Source organism: Lonchura striata, chromosome 2 (genome assembly GCF_050655825.1).
Source record: "Lonchura striata isolate lonStrDom1 chromosome 2, ASM5065582v1, whole genome shotgun sequence".
In the NCBI taxonomy this organism is placed as follows: Eukaryota; Metazoa; Chordata; class Aves; order Passeriformes; family Estrildidae; genus Lonchura; species Lonchura striata.
The window spans coordinates 10040745-10066915 of NC_140704.1; the positions used below are offsets into that span (position 1 = coordinate 10040745).

General features: G+C 39.4%; 1 protein-coding gene across 2 annotated transcripts in view; it reads right to left on the bottom strand.

Annotated features, from left to right (window-relative positions):
• Positions 1 to 21293, bottom strand: part of VIPR2 (vasoactive intestinal peptide receptor 2) — a 45953-nt gene extending 24660 nt beyond the window's left edge. The window contains exons 1-4 of one of the 2 annotated variants that reach the window (XM_021526532.4): positions 21139 to 21293; positions 17864 to 17966; positions 5361 to 5468; positions 1569 to 1666 (exon numbers count right to left, since the gene is read on the bottom strand). In XM_021526532.4, coding sequence (XP_021382207.1) covers positions 1569 to 1666; positions 5361 to 5468; positions 17864 to 17966; positions 21139 to 21183 — 354 coding nt within the window. In that variant the 5' untranslated portion in view covers positions 21184 to 21293. Of the gene's footprint in view, positions 1 to 1568; positions 1667 to 5360; positions 5469 to 17863; positions 17967 to 19904; positions 19948 to 21138 lie in introns of those variants that run through there. The other variant, XM_021526533.4, reaches the window with a different exon arrangement.
• Between the last annotated feature and the right edge of the window lie 4878 nt (positions 21294 to 26171).

Sequence of the window (26171 nt, forward strand, 5' to 3'; positions counted from 1 at the left end):
GATTTATGATGAGTAAAGATTTTGGTTTGAGGGGCTACCATTGAGCACCAAGATCTGAATTCAAGAAAACATCTTCTGTGAAAACAAGTAGCTGCTGCAGAACCTCAAATACCTCCTGAAATCTCACTACTGCATGATACTTGCATTTTTCTATTTTCTCTATGCCTTATATTGTATGTATATATTGATTTATATTGTATGTATGATATTATATTGATTGTATGTTTCCCAATATTTTCCAGTACCTGCTTTCCACATCCCTTCCTGATTTTCATCCTCACACTTTTATTATTTGCTTTTTTCAAGGCTTTTGCAAATGTTGCTGCTGTATCTTATTTCAAGCTGTCTAGGTTAATGCCTGCAAGTATACTCAATTTGCATTTCATTCACCTCCTTCAACTTACTAATGAATATGTCAAACAAGAAGTGCTTTTCTATTATACTAATTAATCTTCTGACTGTTTTTCACTACTTGGAATATTATATTTTGTTAATTTGAATTTTTATGTTTTGACCCATTTTCAACCACATGGCAATTCCTGGGTTAAGTGACAATGTTTAAAGTGGCTGTTTTAAAAGTAATACATGTGTGTTCCCAAGCTGTCAGATGACACATATATTTTAGAATTTGTCTTCGGAAAAGTTGGGAAAACAATATATTCTCCCAATTTTTCTCTATTTTCAACTACAGTATATGGTTGGGGTTTTGTGTACAGAAAAAATGCCAAAACCTTCCTGCCTTGGCTGGAATACCAGGGCAGCTCTGCAAGCCAGACAGAACAGATCTGGAACAGCTATTCCGTGGACACTAAAATCCAGGGAAAAAACCCAACTGGCCAAGTACCTTTGTTCATGAGAGAACTTAATCCACTTTAGGTAATAACAGTTTTACTGACAATATGAGCTCATCCTTGTAAACAAACTCTTGCTCTGTTAGCCTAAGCAGGAAAACAGACAGAAAATAAATAAAACATGATGGTAAAAACCTTTCCCTCAACAAAAAGAGATAGTATCTGCAAAGTGAACAAATTAACTTTTCCATGCATAGTGCATTTAGGATACCTTGATAGCTTTCTGAATAACTAGCACAATTTCAAGTCCAATATAAATCTGCCAATAACTCAAATTACCTAAATCAATATAACTTTAACACATAGCATCAACCAAGTGGTGCATGTAATATTAACATATTAAAACAGATTATTAATATTAGGTTTTGTGATAACTTTGTAAAAATACTCTTTTGAAATAACAAATTTCACGATGCAAAACATATGGTGCATCAGCTGAGTAGCACTTCAATATTAGATATACAGATGCTTCACTGCAATTACCAACTGTTTATAGCCTTGAGTTTCAAACAGCTACTGAGTTCTAGATTCCTGATTTTATCTCATTAGACAACTGCAATCCAAGCATATTGCAACCAATGATATGAAAAATTACTACAGATTTTCATTCAATAGGTTTTTTATTCTATTAAAATGGGATTTATTTAGAAGGAGATTATATCTGATAGCTGTACTGAACACCACCATCTAAATGAATAGTAAAAGTATTTTTCCTACCTTATAATCGTCTTCGTAGTCATTATATCCACACGTACTTAAGATGTCAGGAAATATATCCGACCATCCATTGCTCGTACAATTTTTGCTAATGTTTCCTGCAAAGCAACATTAGAGAGTTTAAATCAGAAAGATTCAAAACTCTCCTCATCAATGACTCCTTAGACTATCTAACTGTGTCATTAGCTGGTCACAACCTAGATCTTTTTCCTTTGTTTCCTTTATTTCCCAGCCGTTTCCTTTCATGTTCTTTTCATCCATATTACTTTGGCTTTTACTCTTCCTTGGAGTTGTCTTTGCACTACAGAAAAACAGCAGTAAACCTGAGACTTTTCCTTTGGTGTAACAGCTATTTCTGTTACACCTCTGCAAAAGCCTAAACTGTTCTGCTGTTTCATTTAAAATACTCAGAAGGGAGCCATACAGTTCACTCTGTAAAGGGGCTTTTTGTAGGTAATTTGAAAGAAAAGTTATTTCAGTTAGTATTGTTTTAACCTCCTATTTAAGCCTTCTGAGAAGCCAATACTGAGGAATCTACTGAAGACTTACAAAAGCTCTTAGACATTGAGGTGATCACTTTCTGTTACAGCAAATGTTGCAACAAATACTGGTTAAGTTTGGTAATGAAGTTTAAAGGACAAATTATGTCATGGACTGAAGAATGAGGTAAACTTGTATGCTGAATTTCACTCTTTGAACCACTGTTGAAACAATGTCGTACAGGGAATGTACAGGACATGTGGAAGTATGGTTGGAAAGGAATACAGAACATATATTTATCTCAGAAAGTTTCTGTTTGGAGCTGACAGAAAAAGTTGTCTCTTTCCAGAGATGAAGTCACACAGATGAGATGGGGGCAACCCATGATTCTGCTTCTTAATCTAATTAAAATGAATTAATTTTCATACAGTATGGAACAATTTCAAGAAGGCAAAACAGAAAAACCTGATGTCAGACTAGTCATCATATTTATTATAACTTACTCTTACAATGTTAATTCATACCCAACTTGCCCTCATATTTCTTAGAGCAATTTGTATATCTATGATACTTGAAATCTATAATAATACACTGAATTGGTTTGGAGTTTACCACTGGTCTATAATTGACTTAAAGATGCCTGGTTTTCTCCATAGAAAAATAAATTTATGTGCCATAGGTCAGTGTTGGTCAAGAATAACCAAACTTGTTTATATACACTCCAAACTAAAACTTTTGAGATCTTAATTTTCTTCATTGGTTACTGGAATTTCTTCTTTGTATAAAGCCTTCAGTGGAAAGTTGTAAATATCCCATAAGTGGCTCACCAGCCAACAACCAAATCTTTCCAGCTAATAAAAAGGCCTTGACCTGAACCCACGATCTTCTCAAACAACAGGACCACTTTTGCAGTTTGGCATAGAAATGACATTTTAAAAAGAAAATGTAACCTATTTATACACTGTGAAGAGTCTTCACTTTAAAAGTACATCAAGATTCTCTGACCAGGCAGAGCAGAGGAATGTGTTAACAGAACCACAATTGCGTCAAAGCCAGTTTTGCAATAAAAAATTCAATGTACTCAAGATGCTGAAGTATTTTCTACTTCAAATCCTGCAATACCTTCTAACCTAAAGTGAGTTGGGCAATGTTCTATTGAAGGCAATATTTACTTCTATATCATCTTTTCATGCAATTACATATTTCAGATGGCAACCTTATTTGAAACCCATAACTTGACACATACATTTGAATAAAAACTTTACAGAATAACTTTCTGAGACTAATAAACTTGTAAAATACAGAAAAAACATTATAGGATAATGTGATTGCTTTTACAGTAAAAACTCTTTTAATCAAAAGTTACTAAAAATTCAATACAGAATTAATCATGTAATATGCTTTAACTATAACATAGAGCACCACAGAAGAAATTTAGAGCCAGTTCTCCAAAAAGATGAGAAGATAAGAAGACAACTATTTATTAAAATTCACAATTTAAACTGGGAAATCCTTTAAGAAATTGATGGTATTTAAAAACCTACTTAAGGTTTGGAATATTTGCATAAAAATAAAGTAGTCTAGATCATCCTGAAGTAGAATTTTAACTCCTCTTAAACACTAAAAGCTAAAACATATATCTCACAAACCTGGCTAAATAAAAAGAGTGAAATTTCTTGTTTGAAGGTATTTTCATAATTTTCCACCATAAGAATGAAGTTTATTCGTAATGTGCTGTGTATTAATTAATAAATTACATATTCCTGAGCATAATCAACTTATGAAAGTACCAAGATGCTTCATTAGCTCTTAATTGAATCAACTATACAAAATGTTTGTTGTCTTTCTTCTCTGAAATTTTAGAAAGACAAGGTTTAAAAAACACTCTTAAGTGGACAGGAACCTCTAAAAATCAACCCTGTTAGTTCCACAAGCAGGAAGTAAACAGGTAGCTATGAAAAAAAACTGGATCTAGGAAAATTATAGCAAACTATAAAATGAAGAAATATCTCAGTCTTGCTGACACCATGGTGAAGTGAGATAGGGTTGTGATGCACTGTGAAGGTTTCAGACAAAAATATTTATTGCAGTTGTTCTATAGTAAAATTAAAATATTGTTGTAATATAACCAAAGTTTGTGAAATAAACTCCAGAGAGAGTGTGCATAATCTAGTTTTTGGCAAATAGACAGAAGCAGTGTGATTTAATTCAGATTTTGAATTTTTGATATTTATTAGTTTGCCTTGTCTCATGAAAACACATTATTATCTTTGTTTGAGTAATTTGAAAACTTTTATAGATTTCACAACATTTAGTGACGATTACACATACTTTCCCCTTTACAAATTGTTTAGACTATCCATGATAAACTAATCAAGATTCACCAGTTCTAGGAATGAAAACCTTTGCTCATCTGTAGATTGTTTTACTTATCTATTTTTTACTGAAATAAGACTTTTTTAACAGTTTTGAGTCTAAAGGTATTTTTGTCATACCCCAGATTAGCCTCCAAGTTAAAAGTAATATTTTTAAAGCTCTCCATGGAAATACCAACCCCTCTCCCCTCCCCTCCAAAAAAGAATTACATAACTGTGGTAAGTTTTTAACCTCTCACCAGCTCTTCATGACAATGGTTTCCCACCTGAGCAATGGGGATAAGATTTTTCAGCAGCATTTTGAGATACATGTGAAATACTCTGTGTGCATCATCTGTTTTCAAAACCCCACTTAAATGCCACAGGGCAAAAGATGATGTATTGACGAGATGGTGCAGAAGATGGGAGACTTAAACTGGTTAAATGTTTCAGCAGTCTGAGACACTGATCAGCTCTTTTCAAGTTCCATTAAAAAGCAGAATAAAAGGTTTCATAATAACTGCCTTAGATTGCAATAGCAGTAATTTTAGGTATTATCTGTTAATGTGAGCTCTTTATTCTCATGATGGCAAGGCAGAGCTCCCCTCCTGAGACACAGAGGGAACAACCTACATGTGGCCTGCTGGCAGCTGTTAGAGATGTCAGTCAGGCTCAGCTGCCTTAATAATTAGCAAAATAAGTCAAAAAAGAGCAAGCAACGTCGGCAGCTTTGGTGAGTGTCACTGTAAATACTGAAATATGCTTAGAACCTAACTCAAAGAACACCGCACAGAACACGAAGATGATAATTTGGTCTTTTCACGGTGTATCCTGAACAGCTCTGACAAGAATTTTTAATCTACAAAGAAAATTAAACCCCCAAATAAATAATTTTTAGCACATTATATTACAGAAGACCAGAGAGAAGCCAGTGAAAATACACCTTAAAATAAAATACCTGGTTTTCCAGAAAAAAGGCTAAATACTTTTGGACAAGGGACAGTGACAGTCTCTCCAATCTTCGCAGGACGCCAACAGGTGATATTATCCCAAATTCCAACACAACCTGAAACAAAACCAGCATTAACAGACTTGAAAGATGGGTTTACCTTATAAAGACCTGGTGAAAGCTTTGGACAAGTGGTTCAAAAAATATTAGACTCCTTCAAGAAAGCTGCAAAGATGCTATTTTCCATGAAAACTTTAAAGGAATCATAAGAGGCTGCTAATTAACCAGCCAGTTTTTAAGTCAGTTAATACATTGTTTGCAAAATTTCTCATTAAAACAATGTCATTGTGATGTGAGGATGCTAAGAAAAAATAAGAAAGATTAAAAAGTAACTCCTGAGCATTGATATGGATTATTAAGAATTGTAACATTTTGAGAATTTCTTAATTACAGTTAAAATGGAGTTTTCTATCAAGCAGATTGAACATCACAAATAAATATGTAAGTAGGTCATTGGACTCAGCACCATATATGATAGCTATTCATCCTGATTGGAGAGTGTTTGGAACAACAGGCATGGATTTACAGAATAATCTCTCAAACTGAAAACCAGACATTTGAACAAAGAATTCTTCTATATATTGGTTTAAGGAAGGGCAGGGGGCCTTCAAATCTCATAGACATATTTTAGTGGCAGCAAATGCTTCCAAGTAGAAAGTAACTTGCTACAGCTTTGCCCATGTTGATATCCATATCAATGTGGCTCAAAGGCTGTGTCTTGTGAATGAGTGTAAATCTTCCTATAGCTGCTATAGGCATTTGGCTCAATCATGCCCTGTTTAAAGGTGTTCTTTAAAAATAAAGACATTTTTAATATTTTTTATATTTTTATAGATATTTTTGTAATGCTTATCTTCTCAGCTAAGCAAAGAACTATGAAAGTTGGTCAACACAAGCCTTGAAGGACAAAGAAGTAAGGAAATGTTATTCATATTATCTCAGTTCAAGTTATTTAACAAAAAAGAAATTGTGCCAAATTCTGGGCATTTATGTCTTCAGATAAGGCAATTAAAAATTTTAATTTGTAATTAATGTTAAAGACAGAAATCAAACTATTATACCACTGGTGTTATCTCCATAAGATTTCTAGCAGTATAAGGGACAGTTTGTTCCTTTCAGTAGAGAACATAAAACCTGGATTGGGAACCACTCATAGCCATATTATTCTTCAGAATATTTCTAGTATTAGCAATTCATTATTAGTTTATTCTGTGCTAGTGAGGTCATGCCCAAAATCAAGCCACATGAGTTAAATGAAACTTGAAAAGGAATATTTAGAAGTTCTATATTTGTAGAAAACTTTTTAGTGCGATTAAACTTGGACAGCTTGTGTTGACTTAAAATATGCAGCATCCTGCTTTCAAAGTTTAAATTACTTTCAAAGCACACATAAACTAGAGAAGCAAAGAATGTGTAACAGGACCAGCAGCTGGATTTGTCCCAGGGCTATGTCCTAGCTGCAGAAGGAAAGCCAGTGGCACAGTGTTCCCAGGGGCCTTGCTTTCCTTTGGAAACATCCACCCAAGTGTGATAGCTGTGAGGGAGCCTCTGAGTGGCACAAGAACAAGGTTTGGAGATGATAAATGAAGACAAGAGGAGGATTATGGGGAGAATTCTGCATTTGATCACCAATTCCACAGAGTACTCTTCATACAGTTTCCCAGGGAAGTGCAATTCTCTAGAGGATTCACTTGCTTATGGCGATTGGGTCTTCACTCCTCTTAGGATTGTACAGTTCTAAACGCAGCATCTGTTCTATATTTAGAAATATTATACCAAAAATAAGGGATTACTAAATAGAACACTTCACAAAGTTTGTCTCTATGCATAGATACCATAATGCCTCATCCTCCACTGCCCTGTGTCCTGCACCAGCCCCTCTTGGCGTTACCAACAGAATCCCTGAGAGATCTCTGATGGTGGCTTGGCCATCTGTACACAATTTCAGAGGTTTACACTGAGCAGGTCACCTTCAGAGCCTTTGAAATGGAATTCCAACATGCTTAGGTCCTTCCTGAGCTGCAGTTCTGGGTCAAAATCAAGCTCAAATCTCTATGATGCAGCACAAGCACTTACTCAAAGTAAAAGAACTTTCACCTGAACCAATTCAGGTCATGTTTCCTCCCCAACTGATTTTAAGCCAAAACCAACATCAATAACACGACATACAAGTAATCAGAAAGACAAAGAAACTATTTGGTTCATCTGCCAGCACTCAGAACTACAGTGACAAAATTAAATTATTTTGGCTTTGATTGATGGACCGCCTGAGCCAGCATAAACAAGCCCTGGAGTACACAAGAATAATTATCATCTTGTAAGACCTCAGACATTTTTATTTCAATGCCATTTCTACTAACAGTGAGAGCCAAGATGAGTCATGAAACTGTTCATGCACACCCATGGAAGCTGAGGACTTTCTGAAATTTTCCCTTTTGTTTACTCCACTCTCTGTAAAATGCTGGGCTTGTTACAGTAATTTGCAAGCAACTCAGAGGCCTTTATAAATTTTTCCTATGCTGCTGTATATTGACTGGGCTAAGGTTTTGCCAAACAGGCAGCTGAACAGTATGGACTTCAGAGCTCCCTTGCTATGTTTTCCACAGAAAACACTTGAAAATCTTATTCAAGCCTCAATTGCATGGAATGCTATATAGAAAAATTGAAGTTAAAGTCCATTTGCTACCAAAATTAATCAAGACAATTTATCACATCTCAAAGCTTGCTGGAAGGAACTCATTATATAAGCTTCTGATGTTCAAAACATTACAAGTCACTAATGTTTTTTTCCTTTATTTTTCCTCAGTATTTAGGACTTTACAGGCATCTATGGCCCAGGAGAGAGTGGTAGCATTTCAGATCCCTCAAATCAAATGGATGAAGTAACACCAAAGACGTATTTCCCACATGTAGACTACATTTAAATGTATCACAAATCATGTGAGTGAAACTGAAGTGGCTGTCACCAGAACTCCAAGAACATTAAGCCTCAGTTTATGTATATCTATGGGCTTATTGATAATGGTACAGGACATCTGAGAAAACTGCTGAAATGTCCTGGAGGCATTCATAGTCACTGAATGACTACAGTGGGCATCTGAAAACTGGTCTAGTCTGAATGCTGAAATGGTATTACTGGTGTAATTACTGCTAGAATTACAACTAACCAGCAATGCACCTTCTGGGCTTTCAAATCACACCTTCCCTCACTTCTCCCTTCTTCCAATTACTGCAGATTTTTAACAATATTGCATTCATATATCTTCTTTTTCTCTTAGGAAAACATATCCTTATGCAGAGGTGGGATACAAGTAACTTGACTTCACCTTAAAACACATGAAATTAGGCCAGATTAATTGCTCCCGACGATTGCCTGTTTCTTTCCAGCCACCACAAAGCAGTCTATGGTGCTTTATGTGCTTTATTTTAGTCTATGCTTCCCACTTTGCTGAGAAGTGAAGGTGTGGTAAATGCTATGTTAAATGTTTCTGTTTCCCTACATAGGGTATCTAACTCGATCCAACTTGGTAGTCTCCTCTCTACTCTACAATTCTCTGTCCAGACATTAATTCATTCAGTGTTAGGATTTCTCGACTGTCATCCATCAGTGCATCACTCATAAAATCATTATTTAAGGTCTCATTTTTGGAAATTTTACCCATCTCTCACATATATAGACCTGCTTCCTACTGTCTCTGAAGGATATTAAGTCAGGTAAAAAATATTCATATTTTTAGGTTTAAATAAGCTTTTACATTCTAGTTCTGATAACAATTTTACCAGTAAAATTATACTTTCTATAGTTAGCTTTCTATTTCTTTCTGTAGCTCACTTTTAAGGTGAAACTTTAATTGCTCCAATGTTTATTTCCTATAATGTCTGTAATTTTTATTTATGTTATTTTTAAAGTATTCTAAGTACCCAGACGTACTTTAATGTACATATTTTTTTCTTTTATGTTCATTATTAGATTTAGTCTCCATGTTTTCACCATGCTTCAATAATTTCTCAAGTGTTGAGTGTTTTTGCCCTTTCACTTTGATACGCACACATAAAAAGTCAGTTCAGCTTAGATTTGTGTTAGCTCCTCAACTTTTTCTGCATCTCTATTATTATATTCTTTAGCCTTTTCTTTAACTATTCGGCTGGTTCTGGCTGGGATAGAGTTAATTTTCTTCACAACTGCTAATACAGGGCTGTGTTTTGGATTTGTGCTGAGCAGTGGGTTTTTGCTTTCCCTGTTAAGCTGTCCTTTGCTCAACACAAAAGTTTCCAGCTTTTACCTTCCCAATTCTCTCCCCAGTCCTGCTGATGAGAGAGTGCTTGTGAGGGTCTGGGTTGATCTCTGGGGTTAAGCCATTAACAGCTGTTAACAAAATGAGCAAAGGAAGAAAGAAAGATGGTTCTTGATCCCTGATTCTGTGGTGTGAAGAAGAACAGTCCTGCAGCCTGTATAGAACGATCCCTTTTCAATGTCTTCATCTGCACCATTTATTTCTTTGATGTGTTCTTCACAGGACATCCAAGGAAACAACCAAACTTCCCTGAAAACCTTTGCTCAGCGACTCGCCCAAAAGTCTCTTCTCCTGCTCCTCCAGAGGATGCTGCAGATGCTGTTGTCAGCTTTCAGTGAGATCACTTACTTTATTTGAATGTTTGGTCTTTAATGCTTGTCATGCATTTGCAGATACTTCATAATTAAAGGAAACATAACAGACTATAAACAACATTTTGTTTCCCATTTTCTTCAGCTTACATAAGTGCTGCCACCACATTCATCATCCTGCTTTTTGAGATCCAGTCTTTGAGCAGCAAGTTCACTTACCTACGTGTGCTTCTTTGTCTATAAAGACATGAAACACTGGGGCTTGTGCTGGAGAATTTTGTTTATAGACACCTTTTATAAATATATATAACCACTAGGTGGCAGTTTGTATTTGGACTTAAAAATTGTCACTTCCAAAAGACGTTTAGCATTTTTCAAAACTGTCTACGCATGCATAAAATATGAAAAAAAAAAAAAAAACCACCAACAGAGTGCTTTGAAAATGAGTCAGAAAGTCGACAGCTAGCCTAGGGTTTATTTTTCAATGTTTTGATTTTTGTACTTGGCAGAGCAGGAGCCATCTCACCTCTTATGGGCAATGATTTCTGGACTGCAGGTCTGTGTGCCACAGCATGGAACTTAGGTCGCATGGGAATTATGAACATATATGGACTGACATTCCTTCTGCATTTTCACATAAGTGATAAAAAAGAAACGAAAAGGAGGTGCTGCCCAAGTAGCAAACTGGGAGCAAGCAGAACAGCTTAGAGTGGGAATAGGAATGAGACAGTCCCAAAAAAGGCTATTGCCCCATGCTGCCTCACTGAGGGTATTTCCCACTTGCTTTTGCCAGGGCTCTAAGAGCACAAACAGAACTTTGGCCTTACTCTGGGGTCCCACGCGGTGGTGAAATTCTTCCTCTAACCCTTGCTTCCAATGAAAAACTGCACAGGCTCTTGCTGTTTGGTCTCAAGGCAGTTTATTGTTAGTTATCTAAAAGATTGTCTTCTTGGGCTGCAGCTGCTTGGTCAGTGGCCTGGGCAGAGACACACACACCCTGACATCCTCTCTGTCTGCTGTCTTCTTTTTTTCTCCCCCCGCCCAGGGCTGCTGCTGTCTTTTATATGATATATTACGTATTACATGTTTATAGTTTTCCTCTAATACCTACTACCTATATTACAAAGTGCTTTTCTACTCTAAACCAATCTGTGAGTGCCAACATCACCAAGAACATGGAGGCAAGGAAGAAGAAGGAGGAAGAACAGGATCAGCCCACTTTCCTCCATCTTAGAACTTCTGACCCCCATGTATAAAGTAAAAACTCCCCTGTACAAGTGTTAAAACTCCCCTGTACAATGCTAAAAAAAAATTTCCCCTCTGTTTTGTAACTACTTTTACTATATTATCTAACCTTTTTTGACTGCTTGTTCCACTTACAAACTTAGTAACTCATTCCATAGCTCAAACTCAAAATCACAGCTGTTTCCAGCTGCCTGCCGGGGTCTAGAAAGCCTCTGACCAAGGCCTGGAACCTCTAAAAATGTCTGAGAGACATTTTGAGTTCCCACAGGATGGGGCTGCAGCTGCCTTCATCCTCCTCAGAGCCTGTGCCTTCCTCTCCCCCTCCCTGCACTGCAGCCCTGCCCAGCCATCCCAGGGCTCTGGCAGCCCTGGTGCCTGTGCTGGGTCCTGGCTCTCCTCTGCAGGCTGATGTCCCTGTCCCAGGGAGGTGACACCTGCCTGGGGCTGGAGCTGCCATGAGCCAAGGGGAAGGAGCTGCAGATCCTGGCTGCCCAAAGCCCTCTGCCTGCCTGCAGTCCTGTGACAACACAAACACTGCCCACACTGGGGTCTAGGAGCAGCCCCAATTACTCAGAAACACTGAGGAAACTCCAGTGTAAAAATTCTTCATTTCTGGTCAACAACTGCAAACAGAAATGTGAAATTCTACAGTATACATCAGGTTGGACTAGTTTAAACAGAATGATGAAAACAATAGAGTTTATTTCATATTAACCTAAAATATTTGAAGTTTGTGGGTTCTTCGAAAGCCAGTTCTACTATCAGGAATGGCAAAAATATGGTTTCCAAGATTTCCAAGGGATTTCTGGATTTTAGTGAAATTAAATGCTCCAGAAGAAAAGTCTTGTTTCCCTTTTGAATAACAGTTTCTCTTTGGACAATCAAAAATCTATTGGCTAGCTTGTACTTAATGAAATTTACATATTTTTAGGGTACTGTGGGGAAATATGGAAGTTGCCAGCTAAAACTTTGGAAAAAATCCTTCTCAAAAAAGAAAACAAATTTTCATCCGAATTTTCCAGGTAAATCCTGCTTTCCAATTACTCAAAATGTCCTTTGAAGACAAGATAATTTATTTTTTTGACTGAACATCATGATGATCTTACCATAAGAACATTCTTTTCTATTCTTATGCAAATATATTAATGTGTATATAGCCAATGCTGTAAGAGGTACCTTCATCTTTATGTTGCCCCAGTTCTGACATGCTGTACATTCTTGAAAATTACCATTAAAAATCAATCTCCTGTTCATATAAACCCTACCACAAAACATAAATGTCTCTATTAAGAAGTAGGACCGCATATTTCTGCTAGTACGTATTATGTCTAACCCGTGTGCTATTTGTTGTATTAGCTGAAGCTCTTTCAGTGTTTTGGTACTCAAAATTCCTTCTTTGTAGTATTTCACTTTGGATGTGATGGAGAATATGCTACCATGACCACAGCTGTCCTTATCAGGACTGAAGTGCAAGACTATGCTGGGCAGTATTTCCTTCAGAATCTTCCTGAAAACACAATAAATTCACTTATGGATGTGCATTTTCCTTCTTCAGGGCTACAAATGCCATATATTAGTATCTACCGCCAAATTTCTATTTAAATTTGGGTAGAGCAGAAATTTCATGTCTTCAAAATAATTTTGGGCATCTGGTGCTTCTCTTACTTTCCAAAAGGGTTTGTTATTGTCACTCTTAATAAATTTTATTATGTGAGATTTTTGAATGAAGCTGATCAGGACATTTTCTTGGTCTTCATCATTTTATTTACAGTAAATTACTTTCCAGTAGGCAACTCATTTCATTCAAGCTTTCTCACCTTTCTCACCAAGCCTCCTTAAAAGACATAAATATCTGCCCTCAGATATTTAAGAACAGTTTCCACAAAGCCCAGACATTGTCAATACCATAAGGGTCAGATTTATGTGGTGTCATTAATGATGACACTTTGATCAGTGAAAGCCAAAACATAAAAAAAAAAAAGAAAAAAAAAAGAAAAAAAAAAAAGAAAAAAAAATGTGAACTAAAAAGTAGCAATGTACATGCACTACACCTGCAAAAGCAGCAGCACAGAGATTTAAGGAAGCTGAAGCTGTGCTTCCAAGAGTTACTGGTGCTGCATATAAGAAGTTCCATGACCCCACCATCTCATTTAATTCTGCTTTGAATGCTACTTCAGAGGACTGCCAGCACTACTGCAGTCTGATTAATTTTACAGAGAAAATAGCTTCAAAACTAAACAAAACCTGATGCAAGACCTTGATGAGACAGGGAGCATAAGAAAGGGAGAACCTTGAGGAGATTCCTGTTCATGTAGCAGAAGAAAGGCCTCACCTGGCTTTGTGTCAGTCTCCTCTTTACTGACGTGGGGGGTAGAGGGATCACGTTGGTGTAGCTAAAGAGAGAGGGGTGTGTATTATACACAAAGGTGTGGGGGCGTGTAAATGCAAAATATGCACCTTTCTTCCTGTAAAAACAACCTTAACAGGTAAGCTAGTCAGATATTTAACTTCTGGGCGGCTTGCCATGGGTCTGACACTGGGATGTTCATCCCACTGTTCTGAAGAGCTCTGTTTCACCCACAAGATCATGAACTCAGTGCTGGAATCACTGAGGAAAATTCTATTGACAGTGCAATTCAGGAGATTGGATTACACAGCAATATTGGTCCCTCTTTCTTTAAACTTAAGAATAACTGAGAGCATCATTTTGGCATCTTGTCTCTTTTAATTTCCTATTACAAGCTGCATTATGAAGCTTCTCTTTGAGAGGTTTATGAAATTCTTTCCAAAGCCATTTTTCTTTTTGTCTACATCCCTTTCTTAAAGTTAAAAAGTCATATCTAGAATTAGAAATGTTGTCTGACATATGGGTCTAACAAAAACATATTTTGGAAATTAAAATCTGAAAACACACATTTAACTGTGCAGCCACTCAGTCCAAAATGAAACAAAAGTCCCTAAACTTCTTTTCATAATGAAATATTTTTTAGAACTTTTTGTTGTAGTGCCGTGTTAAAAAATCTTCTGAGTTTTAACATTTTGGACCACAAGATTTCATTTTTTCACTTGAAGATAAAGAGAAATGAGCTAGTTACTTTATAAGGAAAAATTCTAAAAACTCTATAAAGGCAGAAATTTGCAGAAGGACAATTTTTACGTATTTTAAATCACTCTTCCTGGGAACTTATTTTTTTTTTTTTTGTTAGAAGACGAGCCATTGGTAGCTGATAAAAAACAAATCTGTTTTTTTTTTCCATATAGACCTCAAAAATCTGTAGCTATTATGAGCTAGTTAGAATGCAATTCATCTGCCTTTCAAAAATAAAGAAATGTGCCTAAAGATAGAAGAACCTCTCCTAGGCTTCCAGCTAAGGTGCATCCACATCTCAGGGACCAAATTATGGGAGGAAAGAAGACAACAAATGTGGATAGAAGCTAATGCAGTCTTCATAAAATAAACAACCAGATGTTCTAAAGAGCACTACAGAGAGGAAAGCACTGCCACAGGAGTTTGGAGAGTGACTTCTCCCCTAAATGGAGTGTAATGCTGTCCACTAATGGAAAAGTATGTGCTAATGCCTGAAAATCCCCCAAAGGGTGCAAAGCAAGTGGTTTGGGTGTCTCAGAGTTTGACATTGGCAAATGAACAGAATTTAGACCAACTCAGTCCCTTGGTTTCAGCATATCCTTAGCATTGTTCAAAGGATGCTTATGCTGTCTTTATAAAATGTTTCTTTGCCAAACACACCACTGTTTTATTAAGCCATGAAGTGCTTTATAGACTTCATAGTCAGTGATTTTAGGTGCAATGCAAAAATTATTCAGCAAAATTCTTCAGCCCATGTCTTGAGACAGCTCAGGTGTAAGATCATTTTATCATGTCAAAGAAACCCAAATAACCCTTAAATGTTTCATTTTTGCCTCCCTAACTGGGAGCTGAGAAGATGAGATAAGATATTCATAGCAGCAGCCCTCTGGCCACAGAGAGAAACAGGCACAACTTTCCCAGGCATTATCCTGGGGAAGGCTGTGAGAAGATCAAAGAATGATAAACAATTCTTATCTTCACTTGGTGCACCTGTTGCTGTGAACATGTGGAATGTGTTATGAAGATTTTTTTATTAAAGGGTGGTTTCTTAATTAGCAATGGTGATGATGGTGTTTGGACTGGAGGACCAATTAGGTCCAGCTGTATTGTAACTGTCTATAAAAGTAGTGGGTTTCCTAATAAGGATAGAATAATAAATAAATTGATCAGGCTTCTCAGAATCATGGAGTCAATGCTAATTATTACCTGGCCAGGGACCTGTGACGACAGATATTTAATACAAAATTGTCATCTAGTTCAAAGAAGAAACTCCTTGTCCCACTCAATTTGGATCCTCCAGAATTCAGAAGCTGTGCATGCCAGCCAAATTCTGGACCATGTGGCATAAAGGTGCAAAGGTTTCCCAGATGCCCAATGAATAAATGAAAAGATTCCCACTGATTCTGATAATGGCAGTCCAAGCCTTCTGTGGAAAAGCTCAGGGAACCCTTATTTTCAAGATCAAGACAGCTCCTTCAGAAGATTTCATTAACAGCTTTTGTAAGTCAGATAGCACACACTAAAGCTAGAAAAGTATGACAAGTACAACCATCTTCCACATTCAAGAAAAAGTGGAATAGCATTTGGGAATTTATTGTAAAGAATTATGTTCCAAATGTATTACAAGTTACACGTGGAGCTACAATTTGGATTAGTTCCAGCTTGTCAATTTTCTTTAGTAATTCTACTTTTTCAGCAGTCAGAGTATTGCTGTTCAAAAGAGTCCTTACTTCTTTGGATGATTACAGAGAGCCTACTAGGAAAACAAGGGCACACAGAGAATGTCTATTTTTGTAAATGTAAATGCATATATTTAACATAGGCTACTCACTGGAGGTTCTTGGTGAGGGTATCTGTAACAGAAAGCATAGAACAAATTCTCCTGTACTATTAAACATGCAGTTTTCATAAAGCAGGGGCTTTATTCCAGTGTCCAACAAAATGAAATATTCCTTTATTTTCAGATGGGCATTCAAAAAATATTCTAAATTCTTTCACTGCTCTTTTGCCACTGTCTGCAGGTTTGAATCAACATCATCCTGTGTCCTTCCAAGATACAAGTTTTCTTTCACAGCAGTTTTACTTCAGGAGGCACCCTTTTCCCAGTGAAAAGAGGCTGGGAAGAAAATACTGACAGCAAACTTCTTTCTTCCTCTGGGAACCCAAAATAAAACAGGTGTAAAGCACAAAGATACCTTTGGAGTAGTCCAGCATCTGGATTACAAAAGTGTATCTTGAGGGAAGCTTTACTTTCAAAGCCATGTAACAGCTAACAAGGAATTTATTGGTTCATGATTTAATTCATTAAGCTGGCCTACTAATTATTTCTCCATGTGGCTTTACACTAGTATTATTTATGTAACAGTCATCTTTCTTTACCACTCATATATAAATAAAAGCCTTAAATTTAGATTATTCCAGTAATATTTTACATTTTTTTAAATTACTGATCTTGATTAATAAAATGGAGAAATCAGAATACAAACTGTTGATGACCCTTTGAATTTTTTTATACAAATTAGTATTAGATGTGCACTGAGAAAGTTACACATTTAAATTAAAGAGAGGTGGAACAAGCATCATAAGCTGAGACTCATGCAGATGGCAGGTCTCTGAGGTCCCACAGTCAGTCATCAGGGTGTATTCAAAACAAAATGGACACAAAAAGCCCAAATAAACCACGTATTGACAATCTGAATTTATCTGTCACCTTTTTATTCCACTTGCTGAACAAATGGCTTTAACAGCAGCTTCAACTTACAAGTGTTATTTTTCCATAAACTTTTCTTCTCCTCCCATGAAAATGTAGGAAGGAAATCTAATAAAATCTAAAAACTCAAAAAAACAACATCCCACCAAAACACCCACACCAAACAAACCCCAAGCCCAAAAATGTAACAAAAACCTCTACATCTACTATTCTTCCTTCCACTAAATTACAGTTTGCTGTATCACTAGCTATATATTTGTCTTTCATGCAGAAAGAAAATGAAAAGAATAAAGTGACAGAGAGAGTTGAGGTTTTGGGCATAACATGAGTGTCCAGTTTTCCCTTTGCATGACTCCATGTTCCTCTAGGTGTGAATCTGGCCTTCAGTCTGAAACATTGCACACTTGGGAAACCCAGAGATCCTTCCTGCCACTAGCACTTTGCTCTCAGCCATAGCTAGGGAGAGATGCTTGGATCCAGATTTGAGCTTTCCCTCAGATTTGCTCTTCCTGCTGGTCCTGTCATCACAGCTGCTCTGCCAGTCAGAAAATGTTACAACAACTTCTCAGCACATAAGAATGTGTTTGCTCCCAGCTGGTGTCCCAGCCAGGGCATTCTTAGCACCTGCAAACCTCTCACCAACATGCTTGCTGCAGCAGTAAATTTAATGAAAAATTGCATAAATTCTAAAAACCATAAAATCCCAAGCACGGTTCAAACAACTACAGAAACTGCAATCACAATGAAGGTAAAGAGAGAAAATCTTCAGTACACCAGTTATCTCTACATTACAGGTTTCTTACCCTTGTAGTCCACTGGCTTTGCATTCTTTAGAAGTTCCATGCACCTGGTTTCCTCTTTGTGAATCTCCAGCTGAAATCTGCATTCTGGATGGACACCATTCACCTGTGTCAAATTAACAAATGGGTTGTTAATTGAATGTCTTAATGTCTTGAAACTAGAATGAAAATGCTTCATGAAGAATGCAACTACCAATAACGAAATCCACAACTTTAACTGGCACGCGTTTCACCCAAGCTAGGCACACTCAACCCATTTTAGCTTCTCACACATTGACTTTTCAGAACAAAATGTTGAAACAATCTACTGGCTTCTTCCTGTAGCATTTATTTAACTTTCTAATGCATTCCTCAATATTGTGCCACCAGATCTTTTTCTCCAGAAAATCTCTGAGCTGAAACTGAAAAAGGAGAGTAGATACATTTGCTCTTTTCCCCTTTTGTAGTAAGCTAGGGAGCTGAAAGTTTAATACAAATCACAGAACATGAAAATTGATCAAACTTCATTCTCTTTGACATGGTAAATTCTGGTTTTCTCCCACCCTTTTCCACCATGTATGTTTTATCTCCTGAAGGCCCCAGATCATGATTAGTTGATTCAAGCAAATTCTACACAGGAAGAAAACCCCACTTTTAAAAAATTAAAGCACTAAAGTCTTTACTGGTTCAAAGCCCTGCCCTCAGTTCTTTGGTTTTCAGAAAAGTTTATATATGTCCACAGGAAGAAACAGGAATGCAGCAGTACTGGAGAGAGAAATGAGACCCTGGAAAATTGTACTGGGGTCAGCTGAATTCAGAGGCAGTCAGAGCCGTACTGAGAAACACATGGAGTCTGAAAGAGACTGCATGGGAGAAATTACTGCAGGAGGTGACAAATGGAAAAGCTGGAAACATCAATGGAGCTGGTGGGACAGTTTGATAAGCTCAAATGAAATCACATCTTAAATAAATAAAGCGGGAATATGCAGCATTTCAGTCATCCTCACACCTCACACTTGTAATTACCAAGAAAAAGGTGGTCTCTCTCCAAGTTTCTGTCTTTCACATATTTTAGGAGACATTTAATAACACAATCTGGTAATGATATCTGATGCATGACACAGCAGTTTTAAAAAAATGTTTATAATTAATTAAGTTGTGATTCTGGGCCCAGAACCTCGGATCCAGAGTTAGGACTGAGAACCCGATGATGCTGCAGTCTTTTTGTGGACAAACCACTTGCACAGCTTTTAAAAATACAGTGCAAGAGCCATAAGCATAACAGCAGGGGCTGTTATGAAAACTCACAAAAATCTGTCTCTTCTCCATATGTCTCATTTCACTGTCTGCAGCATCAGAACCTGACTTCCCTTTCCATGTCTTTTCTCTATGTTGAGTATTGAAATTATACAAGTGCATTCTTTTCCTTTCAAAGACACATATTTAACATAAATGAGGATTTCTAGAATTTGTAATTTAAAGTTCAGCATTATACTGAAAATATCTACATTTTGGTATGTATAATCCTTTTTGCAGATAGTGGCCATGTAAAATAAAAGTCCCATGCGTACATAATGTTTTTTAATAGCACTTCCCTTTCATAAAACTAATTTTTGTCTACTTTTCATTTCCAAGTGCAAACACTCAGTAACTGACAGTGGATTTCCTACTCATCAAGAAGTATTACAATTACTGGGTCTTGGAAAGGAAGGTTCAATAAATAAAAAAGTTAACTAAATGAAGGATAAGTCCAAATAGCTACTGCAATTAAGAAGCCTGATGAGTGAACAACTTCTCTTTCTGACACTTCTGAAATATCAGTGATTAATAGTAAAGTTTTGTTAAAAATTCATTACTACCCAAAGGCAGCATATTACTTTTCACAGCTGGGCTACATGCTAAACTGTACTATACATCCAGTTCTAATACTATAATCTGTACTATACTATGTTCTAATACATCCAGTTCATTCAGAGGGATTTCACAAAGCTAAAGAGATTTAGTGTTCCAGACGATGTGACTCTGACCACCTCCCGAAACATATCAAAATTTTGAGGGCACTCACCACTCTTTAGGACTTGTGCTCATCCATATTTCCCTCTGCTTAACCAGTGGTAGGTTATCCTTAGTCACTGGTGAATACAGAACCGCATGTAAAGGTGCACACCGAGCTGGAAATCCAGCTCAGGAGTTTCTCTGCATTTTAAGCAGCTTAACAATTTCTGAAGCATCTAGACCAACAATTTGATGAATAAACATTTCCTCTAACAAGCAGCTTGCACTGACCTTCAGAATGGTTTCCCGACTTCTAGTGTTACACACAGTAGCAAAAACATTTAAAAGGCTTAAGTTTTTTTGTGTGTATCGTATTTCCATCAATGTAACTGACTTTTACAAACTATTTGAGAAACGCCTGAAAATATAAAGATGATAAAAGCAGGCGCCCTAAAGAAGACTTCAATATTCTGACTACTTTGTACATCTCAATCCCATTGTACATATTACAGAGCAGTTGTGAATATGGGGCTTCTCCCCCCACGACGGTGGTTAGTGGCCTCTGGACCGCTCCCGGGCGGCGCTCCGTGAAAACTCCTCGCAAACAAGCGGTGTCCACCGGCTGCGGGGAAAACCGCGGCGATCAAGCGGCGGCTCCGCGGGCTGGGACCGTGTCCGTGGGATGCGGCAGGGAGCGCAGGGGGAGCGCCGGGGGTCCCGGCGGGGAGCGCACGGGGAGCGCCGGGGGTCCCGGCGGGGAGTGCCGGGGGTCCCGGCGGGGAGCGCAGGGGGAGCGCCCGGGGGTCCCGGCGGGGAGCGCAGGGGGAGCGCCCGGGGGTCCCGGCGGGGAGCGCAGGGGGAGCGCACGGGGAGCGCCGGGGGTCCCGGCGGGGTGCGCAGGGGGAGCGCCCGGGGGTCCCGGCGGGGAGCGCACGGGGAGCGCCCGGGGGTCCCGGCGGGGAGCGCAGGGGGAGCGCCCGGGGGTCCCGGCGGGGAGCGCAGGGGGAGCGCAGGGGGGTCCCGGCGGGGTGCGCAGGGGGAGCGCAGGGGGAGCGCCGGGGGTCCCGGCGGGGCTGCCGTCGCGTTCTCGGCCGGCGGCCGGCGGAGAGCGGCAGCGCCGTGGCGGGGCTGTGCGCGGGGCCCCGCACCTGCCGCGCCGAGCGCCCGCCCCGCCGAGCTGCGGGAGCGGCCGCAGGGCTCCGCAGGGCTCCGCACGGGCTCCGCAGGTACGAGCCGAGCGCTCAGCCCGGCCCGCGGTGCTCCAGGGCGGGCTGTGCCCGGGGCGGGCTGAGTGTGAGACTTACCAGGCTCCAGCAGAGCGAGAGCAGGAGGACGGGCAGGGTCCTCATGCCCGCCTGGTGCCCGCTCGCAGGCGCCCCGCGGGCCCCGGTGGAAGGCGGGGAGCGGGCTCCGGGTCCCGCCCGGCACCATAGGGCCCGGGGCCGCTGCCGGCTCCCCCGCCGCTGCCGGCTCCCGCGCCCGCCCCGCTCCGACGCCTCAGCTCCCGGCCCGACCGCGGCCGTGCCCGCCGCCGCTCTGCGCGGAGCTCCTCCTCTAGCCCCCGGCTCCTGTCCGCCCGCCCGTGTCTCCCCAGCCCCTCTCCTCGCCTTCCTTTTCTCCTCCTCCCTCTCGCTGCCGCCGCCGCTCCCCCCATCAGAGCTGCGAGCCGCTGCCCCGAGCCGGGACGCCCCCCGCCCACCGCAGGTGCCCCCCGCCACCCCCGGGCTGCTGCCGGGCACTGCGTGCTTCTTACCCCTCGCTGCGCGCTCCCGGGTGCCGGAGTACCCTTTCCTCGCCTAGGGAGCCTGGGTGCCAGCCCTGGCAGGGCATCGGTGCCCGCACCGGGGTGCTTTTTGCCCATGAAACCAGTAAGATCATCAAACACAGACCCCTCAAGCCAGGCACGCACGAAAAACTTGAGGGACGAGTGAAGTGATCCCTGGCAGGGCCCGTTTTACCACTGTGTAGAGCAACAGCTGTATCTTTCTTCCCCACAACTCTTTTTTTTTTTTCTGAGTTCTCAACAGAGAACCAAGAGTTTAAGGCAACTCCATGTTATTCCCTGGCAGCTTACACCAGGCATGGATCTAAGTTTTGTCTCACAAGGCATAGAAAATATACAGTTAAGTGACGTGTTAGCACACACCTTGTGTTATAGAAAAAGAAGCATTTATATATTTGCTTTTAGCAGAGAATGGGGATATATTACAGTTGCCTGTCCATTGACTTAATATGTGTTGTAATGTATGTATATGTACTAAAAGGGACTGAGGAGGCAACATAAAACTCTCCTAAATAGACCCCCAAAATAACCAGCTACAAGCAAAGCAAGGATACTTCTATGAGAAAAGCTAAAGAGAATTTTAATTTTTTAATGTGTATGCAAAATTATTTTCATATATTAAGAATAAATACCTAATTATAGCATCTTTGGTATAATAAAAAAGAAATACTACAAACTAATTAACAGTATTACAACCTGCATGCTGAGAGCAGAGGGAAACATTAATGTAGAAAGAAAAACTTGTAGGATGGTATATTGTAAGTATTCTCATTATAGCAGGAAAGCGTACCTCTTTGGATTGACTTTGATCTGTGTGTGACAGATGGACTAAAGGGCCATTGCATCTACTGACACAGCTGGTTTGCAGAGGAGATTGGTTATGCCATTAGCTCTGATCTTCCTGGGCAAGCTCTCAGGTCAAAACTCCTAGACATGGAGAATTGCACAGTGCAACCCCTCTGATTTCCTGAAACCGGTGTCCGAGATTCCTCTTCAAGCTCTTGGTTGACACAGGCAGCCTGGATCTGCTCCTCACAATATCTTAAGAGCTATCAGTCTTTCCCAAATCACAACCTCAAAACCATTTCTTTTATCATTCACAAGTAGATGATGTTTTATCACTACTGCAAGGCTTTGGAAAATCCTTCCAGTAGTGTCTCTTTAGAAGTCCTTTCTTCCCCTTTGTGATGACTGGCATCCCGCTAAGAGAGCAGTCGTTCTCATGAGTGGAATTAATACATGCCAAGGCTCATCAGGGTCACCAGCAATAAACCCCAGGGCAGTCCCTGTGCAGAGGAGCCACCAGGCAGGCTGTGCCCCAGCTGGGCTGCCCCAGCAGCTGAGGACACCAGAGTTGCCAGACACCAAACCCCAGTGTTTAATTCTTCGAGCAAATAATTCATTAGGCTGTTGAAGCTGAGTAGCCTGGGAAACCAATTAACAAATTGCTGTTAACGTTCTGTGTAGAAACAGTCTTGGGAACTGTCATCATTATTCCTTCTGTGGAATGACAGAAACTAATATCTCAAATATTAATAGTCCACATATTCTAGAACTAGCAAAGAAATTTTGAAACTTACATCTGTTCTATCAGAAGATTGTACACAGTCAGATTTTGTGATGTTTTGTTTTCAATGAATCAACATTTTTAGGTGAAAAGAAATATCATCAGTTATTTCTCAACCCTTTCCTCTGTTGCTGTTCTCAGTGACTCTGACATGAAAGAGACAGCAGATGAAGGTGATGCACAAAATACTAATATTTTTGTTTGTATATAGCTAAGTGCTTATTTTTCCCTAAGAAGAAAAAAAATTCTTGATGGATGAAGTCCAGAAATCATGGTTCAAGTTCTTTTAACTTAAACATATCACAGTTCAGCACTCTCTTACAATGGATGTAGAAGGGAAAAAAAGAACAAGAATGAAACAGAACAGCTGTTGATATATAGAGGTAAATACAAATGAGACTGAGGTTCTTAATCAGCAAAGAACAGATAGGTTTATGAAAGAACAAATGAGTCGTATAAATTTAGACAGAGTCGATTTGATGACATTTCAAAGAAGGGACTGTCAAATCAAAAGGAAAAATTTTGTGGAGATATCCATGAAGCACAGGACTGCAAACACACAGAGAGAATGGAGTCAAAACATGGACAGAAATTCATCACAATAGAGGTGGTAGAGAAGTAAATGCCTTTTGACAGAAACAAATAATATTTTGGATCAGCTGAGCCTGGGTGCTCCTCAGAGGGCAGTAAAAGTGGAAATAGAAAGTTCAGTGATGGGCAATGGACCCAGTGGCAGGCAGTGCCAAGGTACAGCAAGTTCTCTGCTCTCACAATGCATTCAGGACCCAAAAGCTTTTCCTCAGTTCCAGCTGTTGGAAGAATCTGCCTGCTGAGCAAAGGTACATGCCAGTAGAGCTGTAAGTAACAATTACTTGCTGCCTGGCCATCTGTCTGTTTGGAATGCTCTAATACAGTGCTGGCAGTAAATGGCTGATTTAGAGTTTCCATACTGAAGTAATGACACCGATCTCCTTTGAGCTCAATTCTTATTTAAATCGTTTATGGAGTTCAAGATGCTTTGAAAATTTGTATTTTACTCACAAATCTCCATGTTCTGTGTATAAAGTCTCCAAATCCATTGCTTTCATTTTTTAAAGAGTTTTATTTTGTTCAGTCGTCTAACAATTATTGCTCACATAACATAGAGTTGTCAGAAATACCTAAACTGCATGAAAAGTTTTGAAGGGTTTCCCTCAAAGCATGTGTACAAGCCATCCTGAACAACGTGCCTTGCAGGCGTGTCTGTCTCTTGAGCTGCTCAAGCTGTTTCTAGTGTTTTGTGCCCTGCTTTCCAGACTGCATAGAGTTTGTGTGGAATGCTGCACTAAGTTTCATTGCCAAAGGAGTGCTCCTCCTAGGTGTTCACACTTTTCAAAGACACTAGGTCTTCATCAGATATTCCTAAATCTCCCAAAGGCATTCTCTACTGTCATCCTGCATTTTGTTGTTTGTTTGGGTATTTTTTCCTGCAGCCCAACTATTTAAGGAAAGATTCCATCAGCCTTGGAAGTAGATTTTAGAAATGGTTTCCAAGAAAGAAAGATTGCGACTAATGTATGTGCAGTTTGGATCTTTTATACTGGAGAAAATTAAAGTTCTGCAAAATTTTAGTGTCTTGATCTTGCTAAGCCTCCCTCAATGATCAGACAGAATACAACAAAGACAGTTGCAGGTCTGAGTGAGGCAAACAGTATGTGTCCTCCTTGTGACAGTGGCATTTCAGACCTGGGACACCCTCCAGGGGATGTTTGCCTGCAGCACCGTCTTTTGAGAAGCAGCACAGTGATGCTTCTGTCCAACTCTCCAGCATCAAACACTGTAGCTGCAGTAAGAGGAGAAAATGAAATTCAGGTTCTCTGTGTTTTATCTGAAGATCCAGATGGTGTTCAGAAGTTCTAAAATTTTGTCACCATTACCAATAATATTATGTGCTCCTAATCTCTTGAACCCTGTGTTGTTTTCTAAGCAGAGAAGGAACACCACACAGAATTTTCTAAGGAAAAGCTGTCTCCAAGTGTTTCACCTCAGCTTTTTCATTCTCCTCCCTCTGAGCATCCCCAACAGGGTCCAGCTGTGTCTGGCCATGAAGAGTACCTTTATGATGTAGCTGAGGGTGCATCTTGTAGTGGTGAGGCTCAAACTGCTCCACAAAACACTTTTTGGCAGAGGCCTGTGGAGTTGCAGTTTGCCAATATCAGCACCCCAACGCAGAGATTCCCAGCCAGCGACAGGCATATGGAGAACCCTCTGGAATTGTCTTTCTGTAATGTGCAAGTGGCTTGGCTACAAAAAGATGTTTCTGCAGATCACAAATACAAAGAAATTCAGTGAAAACAAAGACACTTTTCTGTCTGGTTTTTTAAGTTCAGCACTGCTTAAAGTGAGGTCTATAACTATGAAATCTTCAGTCAGAAAATGGCACAGGGATGCCGTTCACTGAAGACACAGAATGTAGTCTACAGTACTTAGTGTAAAGTGTGCAATTTTATTCTTCCACTCTTTCAAATTTAGAAGACTTCTATGTAATTTCAAAAGAGCAAGAGTGATCCCTTTAGTATAATGAACTCCTTCAATTTCTTGGCCAGGGTATCCAATTTTTCTGATTTCCATTATACTCAGATCCTTATTATACTCATTAAACTAATAGGCATTCAGTTACATTTACATGTGTAGGTGAAGTAGTATTTGATCTTTTAAATTTATAGGTTAAATTTAAAATAAAGAAGTCGGGTATTTGGCATAATGAAAAGTACTTGGCTAATGTCATTTTAACTCATTTGTTTCAAAGCTACGGATTTGGTCAGTGCTTTTTATTGAGAGTTTACTGGACATGAAAACATGAAAATTCTCTCATTAGTTTTAGGCGTTTTGTAATGGTTAGTTAGTATGTTTGGTTTTATTTATATTTTTTTTAAAATTCAAAGTAAAGGGTAGATCTTCCCAAAAAACGGTAGAGATAAAACACAAAACCTACAGAAGAAATTAAC